Source organism: Rattus rattus, chromosome 14 (genome assembly GCF_011064425.1).
Source record: "Rattus rattus isolate New Zealand chromosome 14, Rrattus_CSIRO_v1, whole genome shotgun sequence".
NCBI classification, from domain to species: Eukaryota; Metazoa; Chordata; class Mammalia; order Rodentia; family Muridae; genus Rattus; species Rattus rattus.
This window is the reverse complement of record NC_046167.1, coordinates 73,810,181-73,830,835: the sequence shown is the minus strand read 5'-3', so window position 1 is coordinate 73,830,835 and position 20,655 is coordinate 73,810,181. Positions and strand designations below refer to the sequence as shown.

The 20,655-nt window shown below is 54.4% G+C and overlaps 1 protein-coding gene across 5 annotated transcripts; it reads left to right on the top strand.

Annotated features, from left to right (window-relative positions):
- Positions 1–1,502: 1,502 nt before the first annotated feature.
- Pdlim7 (PDZ and LIM domain 7) lies at positions 1,503–16,417 on the top strand. 5 transcript variants are annotated; one of them, XM_032884903.1, is made up of 13 exons: positions 1,825–1,924; positions 2,559–2,665; positions 6,016–6,167; positions 6,251–6,281; positions 6,714–6,832; positions 7,462–7,598; positions 7,720–7,756; positions 8,708–8,769; positions 8,915–9,149; positions 10,194–10,374; positions 15,599–15,719; positions 15,821–15,936; positions 16,091–16,417. In XM_032884903.1, the coding sequence occupies exons 1-13, from the start codon at positions 1,921–1,923 to the stop codon at positions 16,175–16,177; spliced, it is 1,389 nt and encodes a 462-aa protein (XP_032740794.1). In that variant the 5' UTR covers positions 1,825–1,920; the 3' UTR covers positions 16,178–16,417. The 5 variants fall into 5 exon arrangements, with proteins under 5 accessions (XP_032740793.1, XP_032740791.1, XP_032740794.1 ...); XM_032884902.1 differs by lacking the exons at positions 1,825–1,924; positions 6,714–6,832; positions 8,708–8,769; ... (3 more) ...; positions 15,821–15,936; positions 16,091–16,417 and adding exons at positions 1,503–1,605; positions 7,191–7,207; positions 7,944–8,296; XM_032884900.1 differs by lacking the exons at positions 1,825–1,924; positions 8,708–8,769; positions 8,915–9,149; ... (2 more) ...; positions 15,821–15,936; positions 16,091–16,417 and adding exons at positions 1,503–1,605; positions 7,944–8,296.
- The last annotated feature ends 4,238 nt before the right edge of the window (positions 16,418–20,655 follow it).

Genomic DNA, 20,655 nt, shown 5'->3' with positions numbered 1-20,655 from the left:
AAAAAAAGAAAAAAAAAAAGGCATTGGATCTTAAGAGAAGAGGAGGAGAAAGAGGAGGAGGAGGAAGAGGAGGAGGAAGAAGAGGAGGGGAAGGAAGAAGAAGAGGGAGGAGGAGGAGAAGAAGAAACAAAGGAAGGAAGAGGGAAAACCTGATCAACCTGGTGTAGATCAGCATTCCTTGTCAGGACAGGATGAACCCTGAAGGCTGCAACTGACTTGACTGAGGTCATAGGAGACCTGGAGAAAGCGTCAAGAGTACTATAGGTGACAACGGACAAAGGGGAAGTGATGGAGACAGAAACACAACAAACAGCTGAAGAAGGGTTTTTTTCTTCCGTCAGTTTTTTGAGACAAGGCTTCATTATGTAGCCTCAGTTGCCCTCAAACTTGTTCTGTAGATCAGGCTGGCCTTGAACTCAGATCCACCTGAAGAGGATTTCTCCAGAGGTGACAACTTCCATAGGCCAATGTGTACTCAGGACAATGACGGGGAAGAGGGTGGTGCAGTGCCAGTGGGGGACTGGGCAAGGGGAGACTGTGTACCTCACTACTCACTCAAACACTCAGGAGAGCTCAGCTTTTCCTTTCTGCCCACCCTTGGCTAAAGCTGACGATAAAGGAGGGCCTCTGAGGGCTGGAGGGATCGCTCTGCAGTTAAGAGCACTGACTGCTCTTCCAGAGGTTCTGAGTTCAATTCCCAGCAACCACATGGTGGCTCACAACCATCTGTAATGGGATCTGATGCTCTCTTCTGCTTCTGGTGTGTCTGAAGATAGCTACAGTGTGTACTCTGGACTGGGTGTAAATAGGAAACCATTCCAACAGTGGTTCTGGGAGCTTGGGTGAAGTCTCAGGGCTGTGGACTGCTGTCTGGATGAACTTACACTCTCAGGCAACAAGTGGAGCTAAGCCCACCCCGTTGGCTCTGTATGTATGTATGTATGTATGTATGTATGTATGTATGTATGTATGTATGTATATATATATATTCACTGAAGCCCCTGCAAGCCTTTAGTTGGGTTTGGGGTTGAGGACTGAACTTAGAGCCTCCAACGAGCTCTACCACTGAGCTACATTCCGAACGCCAGGAAACGTAACTTGAAACTACCCTGTCTCGCTTCTCCAGTTCCTGGAGAATCCGAAATCTGAAATCTGATGGTGCTGACCACATCGACCTCTAACAGTATCCCTAACAGAAGTGTTAATGATGCCATTTTCCCCTACAAGGAAGAGTAAGGTGAGAGAAGACTAATTAACTTGGGTGTTTCGAAGGGATGCTTTTCCTCCACTCCGCCAGTGGGAGGCGCAAGGGGCTCGGACTAGAGCCTGGAGTAGGGCACAGGCTGGGCAGGGACCGGGCTGGCGAGGGTAGGTGCCCGACATCGCCTTCCCCCTCCTGGAGACTCAGGGCTTCTGGACTGGGTGGGGCCTCCCACCGACCCCGGTATGTCCACTCGCTTGGCCTGGGGAGGGCGTGGCCTAGGACTCCGCCCCCTTCCGCGGGCTCAAAATGCGCGGCGTCCGCGGAGGCGGGGTCAGAGCGCAGCGGCGGATCCCAGCGCGGCTCCTGGAGGCCGCCAGGCAGCGGCCCAGCCGGGCATTCAGGTACCGGCGTCCGCGAGGGGGTTCCTGGGCTGCATCCTACGGGGTCCCATGGACTGCTGAAGCGCTGGGGAGGGTGTGGGCGGTCGTGGAGTGTGCCAGATTCACTCGGCTGGCTCCGGCCGCAGCCTCCGCCCCCGCCTTCCTGCGGCGAAGTGGGGCTGATTGGCGCCTGCGCCACTGTGTGCGGTGGGGACGCAGCCAAGCGCGCGGGGCTGGGGCGGGAGACGAAGGGAAACAGAGTCACGTTGGCAAGGGAACATCGTGCGTGGGTGGCACTACTTTCTCTGGTTTCCAGAAAGGATCCCCTCTCTAGCCATGCGTAAGGGACATGGCCCCCGTCGCTCTCCACAGGGCCAGTACCCCATTTTTTCTTTTCCCCTTGCAGAGCCCAGGGGTCCCGCCCTGGCCACCAGCAGCCCCGACCTGTCCCAAAATGGCTAGGACCTGCTCCAGCGTCCTCCTTCCCCACCCCTCCCCCTCATATCCCAAGCCCCTAATGTGCTCCCTCCTCGGGCTCTCCACAGTGTCAGTTTACACGCCTTATATAGTCCGAGCAGGCTCCAGCGGCGGCCTGCCTGCCGGGACCCGGGAAAGGAGGGGGAGCTGGCCCCTGACTCACCCCGCCGCCCTCCTGAGATTCCAGGTTAGCTTGGGCAAAGCAGTGCCAATTAACCCTACAGCCAACCCCTGGAAGAGAAAAGAAATTGAGCTTGATGAGGACTCTTCCCACCCTCCCAGTGGCAGCGGGCAGGGTGGGGAACCAACTTGCCTGTTGTCTGCTAGAGGTCGGCCTGCCAGGAGCCCAGCCAAGCCAGACGAGATACCTGCCTCCCAGTGCCTGTGTGTGCTTAGCGTCCGCCCGTGCCTTCTTGGTACCTGGCCAACACTAGTGCCCAGATCTGGACCTGCCTGCCAATTTGCAGTGCAGACACTTTTCTCTTCTTTCCTCACAGGAGCAGGTACCATGGATTCCTTCAAGGTAGTGCTGGAGGGACCTGCCCCTTGGGGCTTCCGTCTGCAAGGGGGCAAGGACTTCAACGTGCCCCTCTCCATCTCTCGGGTGAGCCTTGGATGGGGGAACGGACTCCCTAAGGGTTCTTGGGTGCTCAGGTTTCGAGCAGATCATGGTGGGAAACCACAGGAGCAAGCTAGGACCAAAAGGACAGGAGTGCCCAGATCCAAACAGACACTACAGAGACTCCCAACAGGGTGCTCCCAGTTTCCCCACTTTGGCATGGTATTTGATGCTATTCCACCTGTGGCTGGCCATCTATGAGTGCCAAGGGGGAGATCCCTTCAGTATTGGAGACTGATGACTCCGAGAAGTGTCTTAGTTGGAAGAGCAGCGAGTGGAGCCAGGTCCCCAGCTGGATGTAACTTTAATTTCACTGCTATTCAAGGGGTAGCAGTTGTCAGGGTTCACCAAGTGATAGAATTTGGAGGTGTGGAGGAGCACGTTCAGCAGGTCCACAGCAGAGCAAGGGTTTGAACTGAGGCACAAAACGGACGGCTTGTACTCTCTGTACGTGTAAGGACAGGGAACTCTTGCCGCCACCCTGTGTGAGGGCTGAATCTCAGTCAGCTGGTGTAGCGGGCTGTCGTGACCTTTGACCCTGAGCAGAGGTGTAGCAAGGCGGGCCTATAGGATTCTCGGTCCCATTCCTCAGTCCACCCTGGTGGGGAGGGTGGAGCTGGGAGCTGACTCCTCCCTGTGGCAGGGGGATTGCCTTATAAGCCCAAGAATGCAGCCCCAGCTGGGATGGCCAGTATTGGCTAGTCAAGAAAGCCCAAAAGGATTGGCCTAGGTCTAGGCCCCTCACCTGGCCCTCCGTCATTGGTGTCAGTAGGACTCAGAGCAAACTTTGTGCCCAGAGTGGGTGAAGCCAGCCTTCTAGCTTGGTATCTCCAACTGGCCTGGGGGAATGAAAGGGGGGCAGGGACTTCCTGCCCTGACATCCGCTGGCCTAGAGAGGCCCACCCAGCCACAGTGTAGGCTGTTGGCAGGCAGCTGTTGCCCAGGGCAAGCCCAGCCCAAATGGGCCTGAGAATTTCCAGGCACTACTCAGCCTGAGAGGGGTATCAAGGCTGTTTCTCTCTGGGAGCCAGACATGGTGGTCAGGGCGGGCAGGCATGCATGCTGGCTGTGTTCTTCCCAGGATCCTTCTCTGGAATTGCCTTGGAATCTGCTCCAACCAGCAGGATGACTAAGGGCTGTGGACCCTTCCCCCACACATACAGCCTACATTTCCCCTCTGGGAAAGTGCTGGCCAGTGTGCTGTAGGTCTCAGTTTCTTCACTGGTCATGGAGGCCTTGCAGATGTTGCCGGTTGGGGGGTACTCTGGCCCCTGCTGGCCCCGGGCTCCTTTGTCAGAGGCCTTAACATGTGGGTGGGGCCGCCCGCTGAGCCCTGCCCTGGAGTGAGTTGGGCCCTGACGGGTGGGGTGGTCTTCGGGACTAGCCCGCTATCCCTCCCCTGACCCCAGAGTGGAGGGAGGAGGAGGGGCTAGGGCTGGCTGAGGGCCCAGGCCTGGAAGATGAGGTAATGTCTGGGATTGGGGGGTTGGGCTGCTCAGTGGAGCTCCCAGGCTGACTCACCCACACCCATAACACTGTCCAGCCCCCTGGCTTTCCCCTCCTTAATCTCACTAACCTCTCTTCCCCAATGGTCCTCCCCATGGTGCTCCTCTCTCCAACTCTGACGGACGGCTTACCCCTCACATGCTTCTGCCCTGTGCACCCCATAAAAGAGATAGTTCCTTTACAGGGAGCCTGTCGCTCCTCCTCACAGGACCCCCACCTTGGTCTTGCCCCACACCTCTCAGGAAGCAGCCCTGTGTAGGAAGGAGTGGCTAAACCAGGTTTCCATCTGTTGACTCACCATGCCTGTGACTAAGTCATTTCCCCTTTAGAGTGTCACTTCCCTGTCCCCATTATAAGGGGCTGGTCGCAATGAAATAAAGGTGAGAGGGTGCATGCAGACCCCAAACTTAGCCATGGAATGAGGGGGTGTCTTTTCAGACACTGTCTACCCTTGAGCTGTCAGTCCTTCTGCCTAGCCTGCCAGTGTTGGCATTACAAGTATACCTTGCTTGGCACCCCAGAGTCTTTTTTTTTCTTCCCCCGAATTTGATTTAATTAACTAGTTTTATTAGTTTTTGAGGCAGGGTCTCTCTATGTAGTCTTGGCTGTTCTGGAATTCACTATGCAGACCAGGCTGGCTTCCAACTCACAGAAATCCACCTGCCTCTGCTTCTGCCTCCGCAGTGCTGGGTGTATGCCACCACAGCTAGCTATCCCAGCGTCGTGATTGGGTGCGCTTGACCCCTCTCTTGTGCCCTATTGTTGTGAGCCATCCAGTCAGGACCAAATCCTGGCTGCACCTCTTGCTGGCTGGGTGACTGGGTTCAGGTGTTTGGCAGGTCTGGTTTTTTGTTTTGTTTTTTTTTTCTGAGCATGAGCAGGGTGTATCCCCAGACTCCCCTGCGAGCGTGTTGGAAGATGTTACGTCAGTCCTAGGTGTTCTGTGAGTTGCTATTCTTACCGTGTGCTAGCAGGTAAAGAGGGCTCTGACTCACCAGCTCTCTCCTCTGCTAACCTCCCCTTCAGGCACAAAATAAAGCTGTCGAGTCCAGCTCCCCCTTCTGTCCTAGAGTTGGCAGTCTCTGCGGGAGGTCCCTCTGTCCCTGGCACCTCTAGAGCCTCTCGTCTTCTCTCTGTCTGCTTCAGTACACATTGATTAGCTCACCCGAGGAGCCTCCTGGGCCCTTGGGTGTCCTACGCCCTGCTTCTCCTACTACCTGTTAAGTGTAAATGCTCTGCGTGGTACCAGATGGTCCAGTGGCCCTGCGGTTTCAGACCTGTGGAGAACCACCATGCCCCAATCCTTTTGGCTTTGAGTTGGGAATTTCTGGTTTGTGTGGCAAATAGGGGAACACAGTAGGCCTGGTGGAATGATGGCCACCAGAACTGGCTGATTGCTGGTAAGCAGTGAGCCTTGGTCACCAAAAGTAAAAAATTAAGACAAAAATAAAGGAATGTGGAGCCGTGCGAGCGAAAGGGGGTGGGGTGGGGATCAGGGGTTGGCCTTGATGTGGGGGTGGGGAGCGGTAGCAGTTCTCAGATAGGAGATGGGACACTTCACAGGATATAGGTGACCCCAATCAACCCTGTTAGGCCTTCGTAGCCCAGTTTCAGCAACACAGGTAGGTGGCTGTCTGGGGAGGGCAATCTGGTGGGTCAAACAGCCTCTAGAGAGACCTCAGAAAACACAGCTGTCGAAGGCTGTGGTCCTAGCCTGCAGGTATGGGCTCTAGCCTGAAGGTGGCTGTTTATCAACAGTGTCTGGACCGTGAGGGAGCTTGTGCAGCTTGGGTGTGCACCCATGGGCCTCTGACCATTCCTTTCCACAGCTCACTCCTGGAGGCAAGGCCGCACAGGCCGGTGTGGCCGTGGGAGACTGGGTACTGAGTATCGACGGTGAGAACGCCGGAAGCCTCACACACATTGAAGCCCAGAACAAGATCCGTGCCTGTGGGGAGCGCCTCAGCCTGGGTCTTAGCAGGTACAGGTGCTGATAGGCCCAAGGGGTGAGCACAGCCTCTGGTCTCACTTACAGGCCATGACCACTTTTCTCTCCTTCTCCAGAGCCCAGCCTGCTCAGAGCAAACCACAGAAGGTAGGTTATACCAGAGATACCCTGGCTGAGAAAGGGAGGGGCTTGGATTGGGCTGGCCTGCCCTCCGTGGCCCAGCCTTGGCTAAGAGCAGAGGGCAGATGCCAGAACAGGCAGGGTCTAGGGAACGGGAGAGTGGAGCTAGGAGCTGCCGCACGGTCCGGGCTCCTCACGTGCCTGCCTGTCTGTCTGCCTGCTTCTTCCCATAAGCCTGTGCTGTGTGCGCCTACCCGCCCTCGGTCCCCCTGACCCAGAGTGGGTTGAATTCATCACTTCAAATGGGCCCCTTGAATTCCAGTCACCCCTTCATCTTAGCCTCTGGCCAGATGTGTAAGAGTGGGGCCGGACCTGTCACTGTTCTTGGTGGTGGTGACAACTCCGCTCCCACCTCGGCCCCCACTCCCACCCACCCTGCCCGGCTCTGTCTCTGCCCAGGCCCTGACCCCTCCCGCCGACCCCCCGAGGTACACTTTTGCACCAAGCGCCTCCCTCAACAAGACGGCCCGGCCCTTCGGGGCACCCCCACCTACTGACAGCGCCCTGTCGCAGAATGGGTATGTCAGCCCCTGCCCACTCACTCCTGCCTCTTGTGCACAGGTCTAGTCCTTTCGCAAGCGCACACAAGCTGCCCGCTACTGCTCAGTCTGTGCCGGACCCCAGCCCCTTAACCGTGTGGCAGCAATCCCTGGCAGCTGGGTGGGGCTTCAGGAAGAGAGCCCTGCCCAAGGCTGATGCTCTTCCACAGGCTCTGCCCTCCTGGGCAGCCTGGGGTTGGGGTGTGGTGTTGGACCTGCCAAGTCTCACACACTCATTGCTACCTTGCCTCCCTGTCCACTGCTCTGATTTCCCCCACCCGTCTTTCTTCTCCTGTGTCTGTCCCTTTATTTGTCTATCTGTCTATTTCCTTCGCAGGTGCAGACCCCTGACAAGTCAGTGAGCCCCCTCTTCCTGTCACTTTTCTCCCTTTTGGCACTCTGGGTGGTGGCCCCTCCCTGCCCTGCCTGTCCTCCTGCCCACTCTGATTTACCCACCCACCCAGCCAAGCCCTTTGCCTTACCCCCCCTCTTCCCCCACCCCCACCCCCGCCTCTCAGCTGTCACCGTAACCCATGCACATCACATCCTGGGAGGGGCAGCCCCTGGTGCCCACAGAACCAGGGGTTCTGAGCTCTACCCTTCCATAGACAGCTGCTCAGACAGCTGGTCCCTGATGCCAGCAAGCAGCGGCTGATGGAGAATACTGAAGACTGGCGCCCGCGGCCAGGGACAGGCCAGTCCCGTTCCTTCCGCATCCTTGCTCACCTCACGGGCACAGAGTTCAGTAAGTGCTGGCCTGGGTCTGGGCGGACTCTCCTGGTCTTAGCCTGGGCCTGACCTTGCCAGGACTCAAGGCTGGGGTAGCCCTCATTTCTCTTGGTCAATGCCTGCCTCTGTCCTCTCAGTGCAAGACCCGGATGAGGAATTCATGAAGAAGTCAAGGTAAAAGCTTGGGCACTCTCCCTAACCTCCCGATTCTTCCTTTCCGGCCACCAGTCCTTGTCTACTCCTGGCCATCCCCTGCCAGAGCTCTCTTCTGTCCCTTCCTCATTTCCTTCCCTCCTTCCTCCCTTCCGTCTCTCCTTCCTTTCACTTCCTCCTCCTCTCTCTCTCTCTCTCTGCCCCTCAGGGAAAAGTATGTCCTGGAGCTACAGAGCCCACGCTATACACGTCTCCGGGACTGGCACCACCAGCGCTCTGCCCACGTGCTCAACGTGCAGTCCTAGCCTGGCCCTGCTCAGCCTGCTGCCCTCTGCTTTCTTCTCTCTTACTCCCTCCCAGGGCACCCCACGGGTGCCTCCAGCTCTCACCTACCGCTTTCACAGCCCTGGCCTGAACCTCCTGCTGGCCTGGTCCCGGCAGCCCGTCTGGCACAGGGCCTGGCTTCGTCTGACACTGCCTTCCTTCTTGGCCCTGTGGTACTGCTGTCTGCCAGGTCTGCGCTGCCTTGAGCGTGGGAATAAACGTTCTCAGTCCTGCTTCCTTTGCCTCTGTCTCCCATCTTTTGGGTCTGGTTATGTTTTGGGTTTGGGATGCTAAATGGTTTAGACTTGGTATGGGTCCTGCAGCCTGCTTCTTGGTGGGAGGGAGTACCTAACCAAGATGTAGGGTGGCTCTGCCTTACCCATGGTTCTCCTGGATAAGGAGACCCAAGGCTTGCCCTAGGAGAAGGAGCACACTCTGCTTCCACACTCTACACAGCAGCCCAGATAGCTGTACCCTTCATAGGGGGGAGCACCCCTTCCTACCTCTAGCCCAGAGGGACCTAGAATACATCCCAGCAGTTCTTGATGCATTTAAGCATCACCCAAGGGGGCAGCACAGCTGAACTTAGGGGGTGGGACCATGCCCAAAGCCTCAGCCAGGCAGGGCCTTGAATGGCAGATCTTACAGCCAGGTGCCCAGGACAGAAGCCCCAGCCCCAGCCTCAACCATACCCCAGGAATCCTGGCCTGGTAAGACACTGGGCTTGGGGCTGAAGAAGGGTGGGTAGCCTCCATGGACATAGGGGTGGTGGGCTTTTAAGGCTACCCTGGGTTCTACCCTCTGCCCTTTGGGCTTCCTGAGTACCCCTCTGGATCTACTTTCTTTGGCTGTCAGGCCCCACCACCCCCAGCCCCACCAGCCGCCCACCCTGGGCCGTAGATCCTGCATTTGCTGAGCGCTATGCCCCAGACAAAACCAGCACGGTACTGACCCGACACAGCCAGCCAGCCACACCTACGCCTCTGCAGAACCGCACCTCCATAGTTCAGGCTGCAGCTGGAGGGGGCACAGGAGGAGGCAGCAACAATGGCAAGACGCCTGTATGCCACCAGTGCCACAAGATCATCCGGTGAGAGTTCCTTTCTAATGCTGATCTTTCCTGCCCTGTAACCTGACCCTGTCCTGTCTCTTGTACCTAGCCTACCTTTGCTGCTGCTCTAAGAGAGTTAAGGATTTGGTTGAAGCAGGGAGGGATCTAGCCTGGATCCTCAGATCTTTTTAAATTTTCGTATTTTTGTATGTGGGTGTTTCATTTGGATGTGTGTCTGTGCACCACTTGCATGCCTGGTACCCACAGACACTGAGCAAGGGTGTTGGATTCCCCTGGAATCAGATGGAGTTTAGATGGCTGTGAGCCTTCGTGTGGGTGCTGGGAATCAAACCTGAGTCCTGCAGAAGAGCAGCCAGTGCTCTCAGCTGCTGAACCATCTCTGCAGCCCCCAATCCTCAGGTTCTTAATCCTGCACTTCCCACCATGCTCACACCCGGCTGTAGCAGGGGAAGCATAAAGGCGCTAGCAGCACCCTGAAGCTGTGTCTGTCGCTTCGCCGCTCTCTGAATAAAGAAGGGCCTCCCTCTCTGCTGCTTCCTCCTCGGGCTTGCTCTCTGCCGAGCCTCTGCTCTCAGAACTGATAGGCCACACGTGCCTCCCTCTGTACACTGCTTACTGGAACCCAGCCAAGTCACACAGCCCCCTCAGAGTCAGATTCCAGAGCCTGTCCTTGGCCTGCTTGTTCTGCCCTCAGCTCTCAGGCAGAGAGGATTTGTAAAACATCCCCTCCTTCTGACACCCCTGTTTAATCTCGGGCCTGCAGATGCCTGCTCAGGCCAAACGGAACAGGCAGTCAGGACTGGGCGTTCACCAGGGTCTCATCATTTCTTCATCTTCACACTGGGCAGTAGTCCCCCAGGGGTGTCTTGGTAGACTCAAGCCATCACCTTCCACCCAAACCAAGGTGCCTCTGTCATCAAGAGCGAGTATACCTTTGCCCCATCTTGCTTACATGAACAAGCAGCTCCTGTGAGAACAAGGGTCTTCTGAAGGCAGGAAACACCGCTCCTATCTTCCTCCTGGAGCCCCTACCTCACTTGCGTGCATTCCCTCTCCCTGCAGCGGCCGATACCTGGTAGCACTGGGCCACGCGTACCATCCTGAGGAATTTGTGTGCAGCCAGTGTGGGAAGGTCCTGGAAGAGGGTGGCTTCTTCGAGGAGAAGGGAGCTATCTTTTGCCCCTCCTGCTATGATGTGCGCTATGCACCCAGCTGTGCCAAATGCAAGAAGAAGATCACTGGAGTGAGTAGGGCTGGCAGATGGGCAGAGGGGCAGGAGGGCAGGAGGGTGGGTGGGCCAGTTGGGTAGGAGGGCAGGTGGGCAGGAGATGCAGGTGGGCAGGAGATGTAGGTGGGCAGGAGATGCAGGTGGGCAGGAGGGTGGAAGAGAGAGATGAACAGGTGGGCAGGAGATGCAGGTGGGCAGGAGATGCAGGTGGGCAGAGGGGCAGAGGGCAAGGGAGAAAGTGAAACGTTAGCAGTGTTGAGCACTGTTGAGCAGCTGTTAGATGTGCAGTTCTCAGCAGGAATCTCCAGACTCCTAAACAGCCTAACAGCAGAGAGTGTAGCTCAGTGGTAGAGCACCTGTGTCACACGCACAAGGCCCTAGTTCTGTTTCTGTGCAGCCTCATCAGGCACAGTGACATTGACTTCTAATCCCAGCACTCGGAAAGCAGAGGCAAGAGGAGCATGACCGACAGGCCAGCCTAGGCTACATAGTGAGACTGCCTAAAAAAAGCGAAAACATTCTAACAATGGCTTCACTTTATATCAGGCAGGATACTTTTTTTTTTTTTTCTCCAGTTCTTCTAGATGGGGTTTCTCTGTGTAGCCCTGGCTGTCCTGAAACTCGCTCTGTAGACCAGGCTGGCCTTGAACTCACAGAGATCCTCCTGCCTCTGCCTTCTAAGTCCTGGGATTAAAGGTGTACGCCATTCCCGCCCCACCAGCCAGGATATCTTAAAAGATCAGCTACTTGTTTATATTTTTATTTACTTTACCTGTATCAACTGTTTGGCCTGCACATGTGTATGTGCACCACATTCACACGACTGGTACTCTCAGAGGTCACAGGACACTGTCCCCTGGAATCACAGATGGCTGTGACTTACCGCGCGAGTGCTAGAAATGAAGCTCAGGTCCTCTTAACAACTGAGCTGCCATCTTCCCAGCCTAAAAGACCAAACTCTTATTCAAAAAAAGCTTAAGCCCAGGAAGGGAGCCAGCTTCAGGGACTGGAGGTGCTGACTCCAGATGCCTCTGAGCCTTGGCTCCGTGATCTCCTGAGTTTACCTTTTGTCGGCTTGGCTTCCTTCAGTCACAGCATGCTTTTCTCTGGAAACCGGCAGGAGCAGTGCCACTCTGCCTGTGAGGTTCCATTTCCCCCGGTTAGCTCCATAGGAGAGAAAACACCTCAGTCCCACTCGACACCCAGCCGTCCCAGCACTGATGCTCATCGGCTTGGCTTGAGTCACGTAATCATCCCTGAAAGTTCCAATGTGTCTGATTGGACGAGGCTGGGGTATGCCCTCCCCGGTAGCTGTCAGGAAGGTGACTCTCCATCCTGTCAAACATTGACAGGTGGCTTTGAGCTCCAACTGAACCAGTGAGCAGGGACGAATGGTGACCTCAAATAAAAGCAGGACGGCAGTACCCTCAGAAGGGAAGTGGTCAAGAGAGGGTTGCACCCACTGGGTCTGCATTTGGCTGCCATGACAGTGGAGACATGGCCAGTAGAAACGGGCTTTCTTATTTCAGACAGAAGGGTTCCTGAGTTAGAATGGAACTCCAGGGTGGCCCAGCAGGAGAGGGAAGGGGCAAACAGCATCCTTAGATGGGTAATGTAGACTGAGGTCCAGCCCAGTCCTTACGTTGTAAGGTTTTGCATTTGAACCCAAAAGATAGAAACTACATTATTGTCTAGAACTGCAGTTCACCCACCACAGGCTCATGGGAAGCAGAGAAGCCCAGTGTGCTTGTCACCCTAGCTGGCCATGGGGGAACTGGTTCCAGGACCCCACAGATACTGGCGCCCAAGTTCCTTATATTCCTACTGGCCATGTCTCCACTGTCATGGTATTATAGTCGCATGTAACCTCTGCATATCCTCCGTGCCTCAGCCGTCTCTAGATCATTTAGAATCCCCAGTCACATATAGTTAGCCATTGCCCTGGGTCATTCATGGATAATGACCAGAACAGGAAGTCAACCTCTGTTCAATACAGACACAAGTTCTTCCCAAGCATTGCTGATTCATGGTTGATCAAAGCCACAGATGCCGGGCCTGAGGGTTCTGAGGGCCACTTGTACTTTAGCTCAGAAGTCGAGGTTGCAGCTGCCAGTGGGAGCAGAAGGCTGTCTAAAATGCCACAGTAGCAGTCCAGTGTCTACTGCTTCCAGCATGCAAAGCTGAGACTCTGGAAGATAACCTGAGATAGCCTGACAGTACTCGTGGATGGCAAAGGAGGAAATCCAAAGTAAAACATGGATGCAAATATGTTCTCTCAGAGGCTAAACACAGAGCATAACACCAGGTTTTCTCTGCACAGCTGGGCTTGAGGCTGTATCTGTGTACGTAGCAGGAGTTCAAACTGGCAGACAGGTCTAAGGTCTAACCTGTGACCTACAGGCTTGGAAAGACGGGGACACAAAACAGATTAAGTTTGACAACCTGGGTGGTTTCTATTGTACACAATGGGCTCTAAGGCCCAGAAAGGGAGGGAGGGAGGGAGGGAGGGAGAGAGAGAGAGAGAGAGAGAGAGAGAGAGAGAGAGAGAGAGAGAGTGTCTGTCTGTGTGTCTGTTTGTGTCTGTCTGTGGTAAGACTATAAATTTGTGACTCCTGGTTTAGTGAGAAGGGAAGAGAACTCTTTTAGCAGCTTCATGCAGAGGTGGGCAGCCTGGGACTGGATAGCAGATAGCTTTCTTCGTTTTGTTGTCCAGACATTCTCAATGTGTGTTTGTAGTCTAGGGTGGCTCTTGAGCCTTGCCCAAGATGTCTGCATTCCAGCTAGCCCTAAGTCATAAAGAGGAAGAGGAGACAAGTGGCACCCATCTTTAAAGGGTGATGTCACTTAGCTCTTCTGCTTCCATCTTGCTGATCAGAACCCGCTTGTTACCCACACCTAGCTGCAAGGGAGGCGGGGACGTATAGCCTTTATGTTGGGTAGCCACATACCTAGCAAAGATGGATTTCATCAGGTACCTGAAAGGAAAAAACTCACTTCCCAGGGATAAAAGTCTGCCCTCACCACTCTTCCAGGTGTTTCTAGTAAGGGGCCTTTCTGCCCAAAAGTCCCTTGAAAATACTCCCTGCTTCTGGCTCCATTTTGTCAGTAAGCTCTGGGCCCTCTACCACAGCACCTTTGCATTCGCCTAGCATCTCTTACCACCACTCCTTCTCAGCTGAGACTCAGCTGTCACTTTCTCAAGAAACTCTTTAACCTCTTTCTTTTTTAATTGTGTGTGTATACTTGAATGAATGTGAGCATCTACGGAAGCCAGACGAGTGTGTCAGACACCCTGGAGCTGGAGTTACAGGTTGCCAGAAATGGGTGCTAGATATTGAACTCTGATCTGCTTCAAAAGAATACATCCATCCCTCCAGTCCCAGGAATACCCTTCTACTGTATTCATTCATTCATTCATTCCCCCCCTTTATTGTATTCATTCACTCCCTCACTTTTGTTGAGACAGGGTTTCTCGGTGTAGCCCTGGCTCTCCTGGAACTCACTCTATAGACCAGGCTGACCTCGAACTCAGAGATTTACCTCTGCCTCTCAGTGCACTACCACCGCACCCCACACCTCAATACCCCCCCTTCCCATGAGGCCTCCCCACAGTTCACTTACCCACCGTATCCTCATCCCATCTTGTTTCTCTGGGTGTGGACGCTGTGAGCCAAGAGCAGGTCTGTTTGATTTAAGCACTGTGCCCATCGTAGGTGGTGGTCAGTAAACACTTGAACAGGTGCATGGAAGTGGCCTTAATAGGAAGGCAAACACACACACGAGGGAATTCCCTCAGAGAAGGATACACACAGAAGAGTGGTCCGTGTCCCAGGTAGCACTTGAGGAAGGTTAAGACAGAGGAGTTAGGAGCTGAAGGCTGGTCGGATGAGCTTCAAGGAGCTGCTCTTGGGGTTGTGGGGGAGGGGAACTACATCCAGGTTCATCCCAGAGCTAGGATGCCCCCCAATATTATGTTTGGCATGGCCACGCTTGTCTTTCTGAGTCAGTAGCATGTTTTACAAATCCAAGCTAGGTGTAGCTGGATGGTTCAGGGCTTACCTAGCATCTATGAGGTGTCACCAGCACCAGGAAAAGCAAAAGGTTCCAACCTAAGTATTCTAGTCATTTGGAGTGAACCTGTAATCCCCAAGTGAGGCAGGCTCCACTTGGGCCCATCGAATACCCCACCTGGGTCCCTGACTGCAAACCTGGGCTATTTTGGAAACGGCCCAGGATTGGAGTACTGGAGTCCTAAGATAGGTAGTTAGGCTTTACAAGAGGATAAGGCTGTTGCCAGATGCCCCATACAGCCTCCGGCCCTGGTGACCTTTATGAGTTCCAGGAATGGCCAGTTTTTCCCTGGGGAGAGGTCATTTCCTGAGCCTCTGCTTCTTCCAGTAGAGCCAGGTCCATCGAGGACCCACAGCGGGCTAGGCACTGTTGGAATAAATCCATTCGTAGAGCAGTGAACGCTTCATGTCTCCTACATCTAGGAAGGATTGGAGGTGGGGAGGGGAGGGGAGGGGAGGGAGACGTGGCTTAAAGTAGTCACTGGTGTCAGAGTGGGCCCTGTGGAGAAAGTGACAGTTATACAGAAACTTAAGCCACAGGTGGGGAGCCTTAAGGTTGAGAGGAGCTGTCTGGGTGAGCAGAGAGCACACGGGTGAGAACATGTGAGCGATGGGGGGTGGGGGTGGGGGAGAACAGGGCAGACTGCTGGGTCCTGCACAGGCCTTTTAAAGACACAACCTTCATAAGTTACGTGGGCCAAGTTTGAACTCTACCCTGTAGGCCTTTAAGCTGTCACCCGGCCAGATGCGTCTTGAAGTCGGACCCTTCAGTACTTACTGATTGATTAAAGGATATGAGGGAGAGAGGGAGTGTTGAGTCATGGTGGCACAAACCGGAAAAGCTCAGCAGTGGAGTGAGGAGCATCAGCATCAGGGGTTCAAAGCCAGCCAGAGCTAGAAGAGACTACCTCAAAAACAAAAAACAAAAGAAAGAAAAGTGGTGGGTTTTGGTCTGAGCAGATGGAGAGGTCTTGACTGTTGGCTGTGGGAGGAGTAGGTCTGAGAAGGGAAGTCTTGGAGACCTGATGCTAAGGAACTTGTGGTTGCCCATGCAGCTCTGGGATCTGTGCATATGGAGATGGAATGTTTTACAGCAGTTGGGGGGAGGTGTCAGCCTTCCCCTGTTCTCAGGGATGGGACAGGCTGAACCCGACTGTGGCCTCTTCCAGGAGATCATGCATGCGCTGAAGATGACCTGGCATGTTCCCTGCTTCACCTGTGCAGCCTGCAAAACCCCTATCCGCAACAGGGCTTTCTACATGGAGGAGGGGGCTCCCTACTGCGAGCGAGGTGAGGCGGGGCCTAGAGAAGGCAAAAGGACTGGGGGGGGGCTGGGCGGGGCGGTGGGGGCGCCTGTGGGTGCAGACCCTTTTCTCTGTCCCCGTTACCAGACTACGAGAAGATGTTTGGCACAAAGTGTCGCGGCTGTGACTTCAAGATCGATGCCGGGGACCGTTTCCTGGAAGCCCTGGGTTTCAGCTGGCATGATACGTGTTTTGTTTGCGCAGTAAGCACCTCCCTCCTCTCCCCCTCCCACTCTGTGTCCCCTGTTCCTTACCACCCCACACCTGTACCCCTGCCTGTGGGATATCAGAGAGCTTGGGGAAGGGCTCTCCTCCACCCTCCCCAGCCTCGTGCGACTGGACCGTCTTTGTCCTCAGATATGTCAAATCAACTTGGAAGGAAAGACCTTCTACTCCAAGAAGGACAAGCCCCTGTGCAAGAGCCATGCCTTCTCCCACGTATGAGCACCTCCTCACACTACTGCCACCCTACTCTGCCAGAAGGGTGATAACGAGAGCGCTCTCCCTCAGCCTTTCTGGGTGGGGCTGGCAGCCATTGCCCTAGCCCTGGCTCCTGGCCAGATCCTCGGGCTCCCTCCTCACATCCCCTTTCCCACACTTCCTCCACCACCACCGTCACTCACTGGTGCTAGCCGCCTAGCCCCAGTTCACTCTGGTGTCACAATAAACCTGTATCTAGCTGTGTGCTGTGCGCCTCCCCGTTCGCATCAGGGATAGTGGGACTTGAGGCAGGAGGAGGATGCGGGTTTAAAATGTCATCCTTGGGGCCGAGCTTTTTCATCCTCATGATCACTGGGAAGAGTATACTGTGGACGCCATGCCTGGGGCTTACTGCCCAGGGATGTGAAGGAAGCCACTGGGAGGAGTTGTGGGTGGAGGGAGGACATGGCTGCCAGGTGAGACACCTGCCTTCCACCACCCGCCGCCTAGAGGACTGGAGTGGAAGGAGGGTCACACGGGAGGAGGGCACCCGGAGTGCTGGGCTCAAGCCTAGATGGGGATCTGGAACGTCCGGGGGACAGTGCAGACAGAGAGGTGCCAGGGAAAGGCAGTGTTGGAGAAAGGACCCAGGGCTGAGTCCCAGGATCCCTGACAGTGTTGCTAGGCATCTTCTGTACCGGAGACCGCTTACTCACGCTGTTCCCACCCACCTCACCAGGTGCTGGCGAGTCTGTGTTTTAAGAGGTATTTTTATGGATGAGTGTTTCGTGTTTTGCTGGTATGCATGTACGCATGGACAGCACATGCATACCTGGTGCCCATGGAGGGTAGGAGATGGAGTCTCTGGAACAGGAGTTATAGTTTGTGAGCCACCATGGAGTGATGCAAGAGCAGCAAGGGCCCTTGACTGCTGAGCCTTCTCTCCTGCCATGTGAGTACGCTGTAGCTGTCTTCAGACACACCAGAAGAGGGCGTCGGATTCCATCGGTTGTGAGCCACCATGTGGGAACTGAACTCAGGACCTCTGGAAGAGCAGTCAGTGCACTTAACCACTGAGCCATCTCTCCAGCCCCTGTTGTTTTTTTTTTTGAGACAGGGTTTCTCTTTATAGTCCTGGCTGTCCCAGAGCTCAGTCTGTAGACTAGGCTGGCCTTGAACTCACAGAGATCCTCCTGCCTCAGAGATCCTCCTGCCTCTCCCTTTGGAGTACTGAGATTAAAGGCCTGCACCACACCATGCCTGGTCTTGTTCATTTGTTTGAAAAAGGTTGTTAGGGCTGGAGAGATGGCTCAGCAGTTAAGAGCACTGACTGCTCTTCCAGAGGTCCTGAGTTCAATTCCCAGCAACCACATGGTGGCTCACAACCATCTGTAACAAGATCTGATGCACTCTTCTGGTGTGTCTGAAGACAGTGACAGTGTACTCATTATATAAAATGAATAAATTAAATAAATAAAATCTTAAAAAGAAAAAGAAAGGAAAAGGTTGTTATTCTGTATTCCAGGCTGGCCTGGAACTCAGTCACCTGGTTAGTTTCAAATTTAAGGGTGTTTTCCTGTTTTAGCCTCACCAGTGCTGAGATTGCAGAGTGAGCTCACACACCCTTCTTGATTACCTTGTTTGGTTGGGTTTTGTTTGTTTGTTTTTTGTTTTTTCTCATTTGGTTGTTTGGGGCATTTTTTTGTTTTGTTTTGTTTTGTTGAAACAAAGTTTTATGTATCCCAGTCTGGCCTCAAGGAAGATCTTGAACTTCAAATTCCTGTCTCTACCTCTTGCGTGCTGGGTAACAATTGGTTTTATGTAGTGATGGGTCTTGAACCCAGGGCTTTGTACATTCTGGGCAAGGACTCTGTCAACTGTACTCTTATCTCCAGCCTTGCTTATTCATTTTCTAGGTGAGTAAGCTCAGAAAGGTCAAGACGTGTAGCCAAGGTCATACTGTCTGAGCCAGGCACGAAGCTGGGTGTATTGCCTGAAGAGTGGCTGAGATCAAACAGCCTCTGGGCCAGGCAGGAAGCCAGGTGCATTGCCCTAAGACTGACTGCTACTGAGTTACGTCTGTAAGCCAGTGCCCCTCCAGGAAGCCTGCTCCTGTCAGTATATATGGGTGTTTTGCCTACATAGATGTGCACACACTACTTTTATGCCTGGCACCTGTAGAGGCCGGAAGAGATTGTTGGATCCTCTGGAACTGAAGTTACAGAATGGCTGTAAACACCCTCTGGGTGCTGGGAGTCAAAGCCGGTCCTTTGGAAGAACAGCAAATGCTCTTAACCACTGAGCCATCTCTCCTGCTGAATTTGATGGGTTGGTAGGTTTAGGAGAGGCACATCATTTCCCCAGGAGGTCTCTGCTTCCCCCTGGTACCCTCTACCACCCTAGAGGCTCTGCCAACCGCTTCAAGCCTGAACAGCGGAGGGACCGAAGAGAGGACGCAGGTCAGAACAACCTAGTGTGTTCCTGGAGATCCTGTCTTAAGGACCTCCAGGCTGATTCCTTTTGTGAGTAAAGGTCTCAGAGGGCCAGTCTGTGTCCTGCAGAGCCTAGAACATCTGCTTTATTGAGAGTGAATATCCGTTTAGTGAGTGAGTGAAGGGTTACGACGACGCCGTTTAGGAGACAGTGTCAGGAAGCAGCTCAAGATTCAAGTCTAGATTCATGGCAGCTTCAATTCAGGAGTGAACTTGGGGCGGGGGCAGGACACTCAATATAAATGCTTGTAATTAACGCCTGAGGAGAGCTGAGGCACAGGCCCCAGCAGGTAGCACCCAGCGTAAAAGCAGGTAGGATGTGGCTGTCTTTCAACATAGACATGCTGGGCATATTAAACGCAATGTCTTTCAGTTCACAGGGAGATGTACTCACTCTCTCCTGCTTCTGTTGAACTGTGGAGCCCTCTCAGTCCATCCTCAGTTTCCATGGATACCAAAGAGCAAGAACACAGGGGTGGGTGGTAATTGCTGCCAGGCACCCTTCTGGGGGTAGCCGCCCCTTGTCCTGAACTAAGGGCTGCCACGTCCTTCAGGCAGTGCAGCCAGACTTGCCAGATTAGCAACTGTGTGTACAGGTTCATGTGTTTCGTGTGACAGCTGGGTTTTTTTTTTTTTTTTTTAAGTATTGGCAGCTGCATTTTTTTTTAAAATCCCACTTTAAAAATAATAAATGCAGGCCAAATCCAGTGTGAGGACACCTAGGGACTCAGCACAGAAAACTGACAGGGGATCCGAAACAGTAACATGGAGTTGGGCAGAGAAAGCAGAGGGAGCCGCCAGGGAAGGCTTGACAGCCTGCAGGGTGCTCTTGCAGGGCTCTCCACACAGGCCAAGAGCATTTCCAGAAGTTGCCAACACTCCCAGCCAGGCAGATAAGGCCAAGGAGTCCCCATGGTATTTCAAAACAAGGTGACATTTGCCAGATCAGTTTAGCAAAGAGCTGGGCCACTGCCAGGATTAAAGAGGAACAGGTGTATGTGTGAAGAGAGTGCAGACAGCACTTAAGAGGCATGCGCGGGGGGGGGGGAGGGGGGGCGCGGGGGGGGGACCACAGCTAAGTACAGATATGGGGGAGGGAGCAGGGAGGGGGCTGCTGGAGCGTGGTTTAAGAAAGCTAGAGAGTCCAAGATAGGGGTAAGGAAAAACACTGAGGGCTGTGTCAGAGGAGAGAAATAATCACATGCGTCTGGATCCCAGGGGGTAGAAAGCAAGTGCTCAGAGCTTAGCTATTCTGCCACCTGTTAAGAGTGATGGTTCAAGCCAGGCAGGGTGGCGTATGCCTCTCTAATCCCAACACTCTGGGAGGCTGAGGCAGGAGGAAAGTGGGAGTTCTGTGGCAGACTGCTACAAGCGTCAGGCAAGCCAGAGCTGCACATTAAGACCTGCTTTAAAAAAAAAAAATAAGAAACAGGAACCGGGGACCTAGACTCAGAGAGGCAAAGGTGACATGTCCACAGCCACCCAGCTGGAATGCCCAGGAACTGCTACTCTGTGGCCTAAAGGAGCAGGCACTTGCCACGGAGCAGTACCTCCCCACCCTCCCACAGCCTAATCCCCCCCAACTCCCTAGGACTGCTAAGATCACCCTGTTCCCAAGCTGGAGTGTGGGGCTCTATGGCTGGAACCTACACTTGGAAATGAATGTCTTTATGCCAGGCAGGGGAGGCCATTAGCACCCTTGGAGAGATTGCAGTGCCCCCAGTCAACACGGCAGAGTCCATAGTAGGGGTCTGCGTGGGCAGCAGGTGAGGGAGGGGCTGTTCCTGCTTTGAGGAGCCTGAACTTCCTTGCAGGGAGAGGTGGAGGGCGGGGGACCAGTTCTCCAGAACTGATGCTTCAGTGCCGCCTCTTCTGGGGCTCAGGCCCCACATGGCCTGGGTACACACAGAAGGCACATCCGCCTCTCCAAGCCTTGCTGCAGGAAAGGAGGGGAGGTGGCAGGCTAAGGACCTGCAACTGCCTGCCCAGGGAGCAGCACGTAGCTGGGAC

Coding starts and splice junctions, on each gene's coding strand:
- Pdlim7 (XM_032884903.1), top strand. Junction 6,282..6,713: donor CTCAGAGCAAACCACAGAAG/GTAGGTTATACC, acceptor GTCTCTGCCCAG/GCCCTGACCCCTCCCGCCGA. Junction 6,833..7,461: donor AGCGCCCTGTCGCAGAATGG/GTATGTCAGCCC, acceptor ACCCTTCCATAG/ACAGCTGCTCAGACAGCTGG.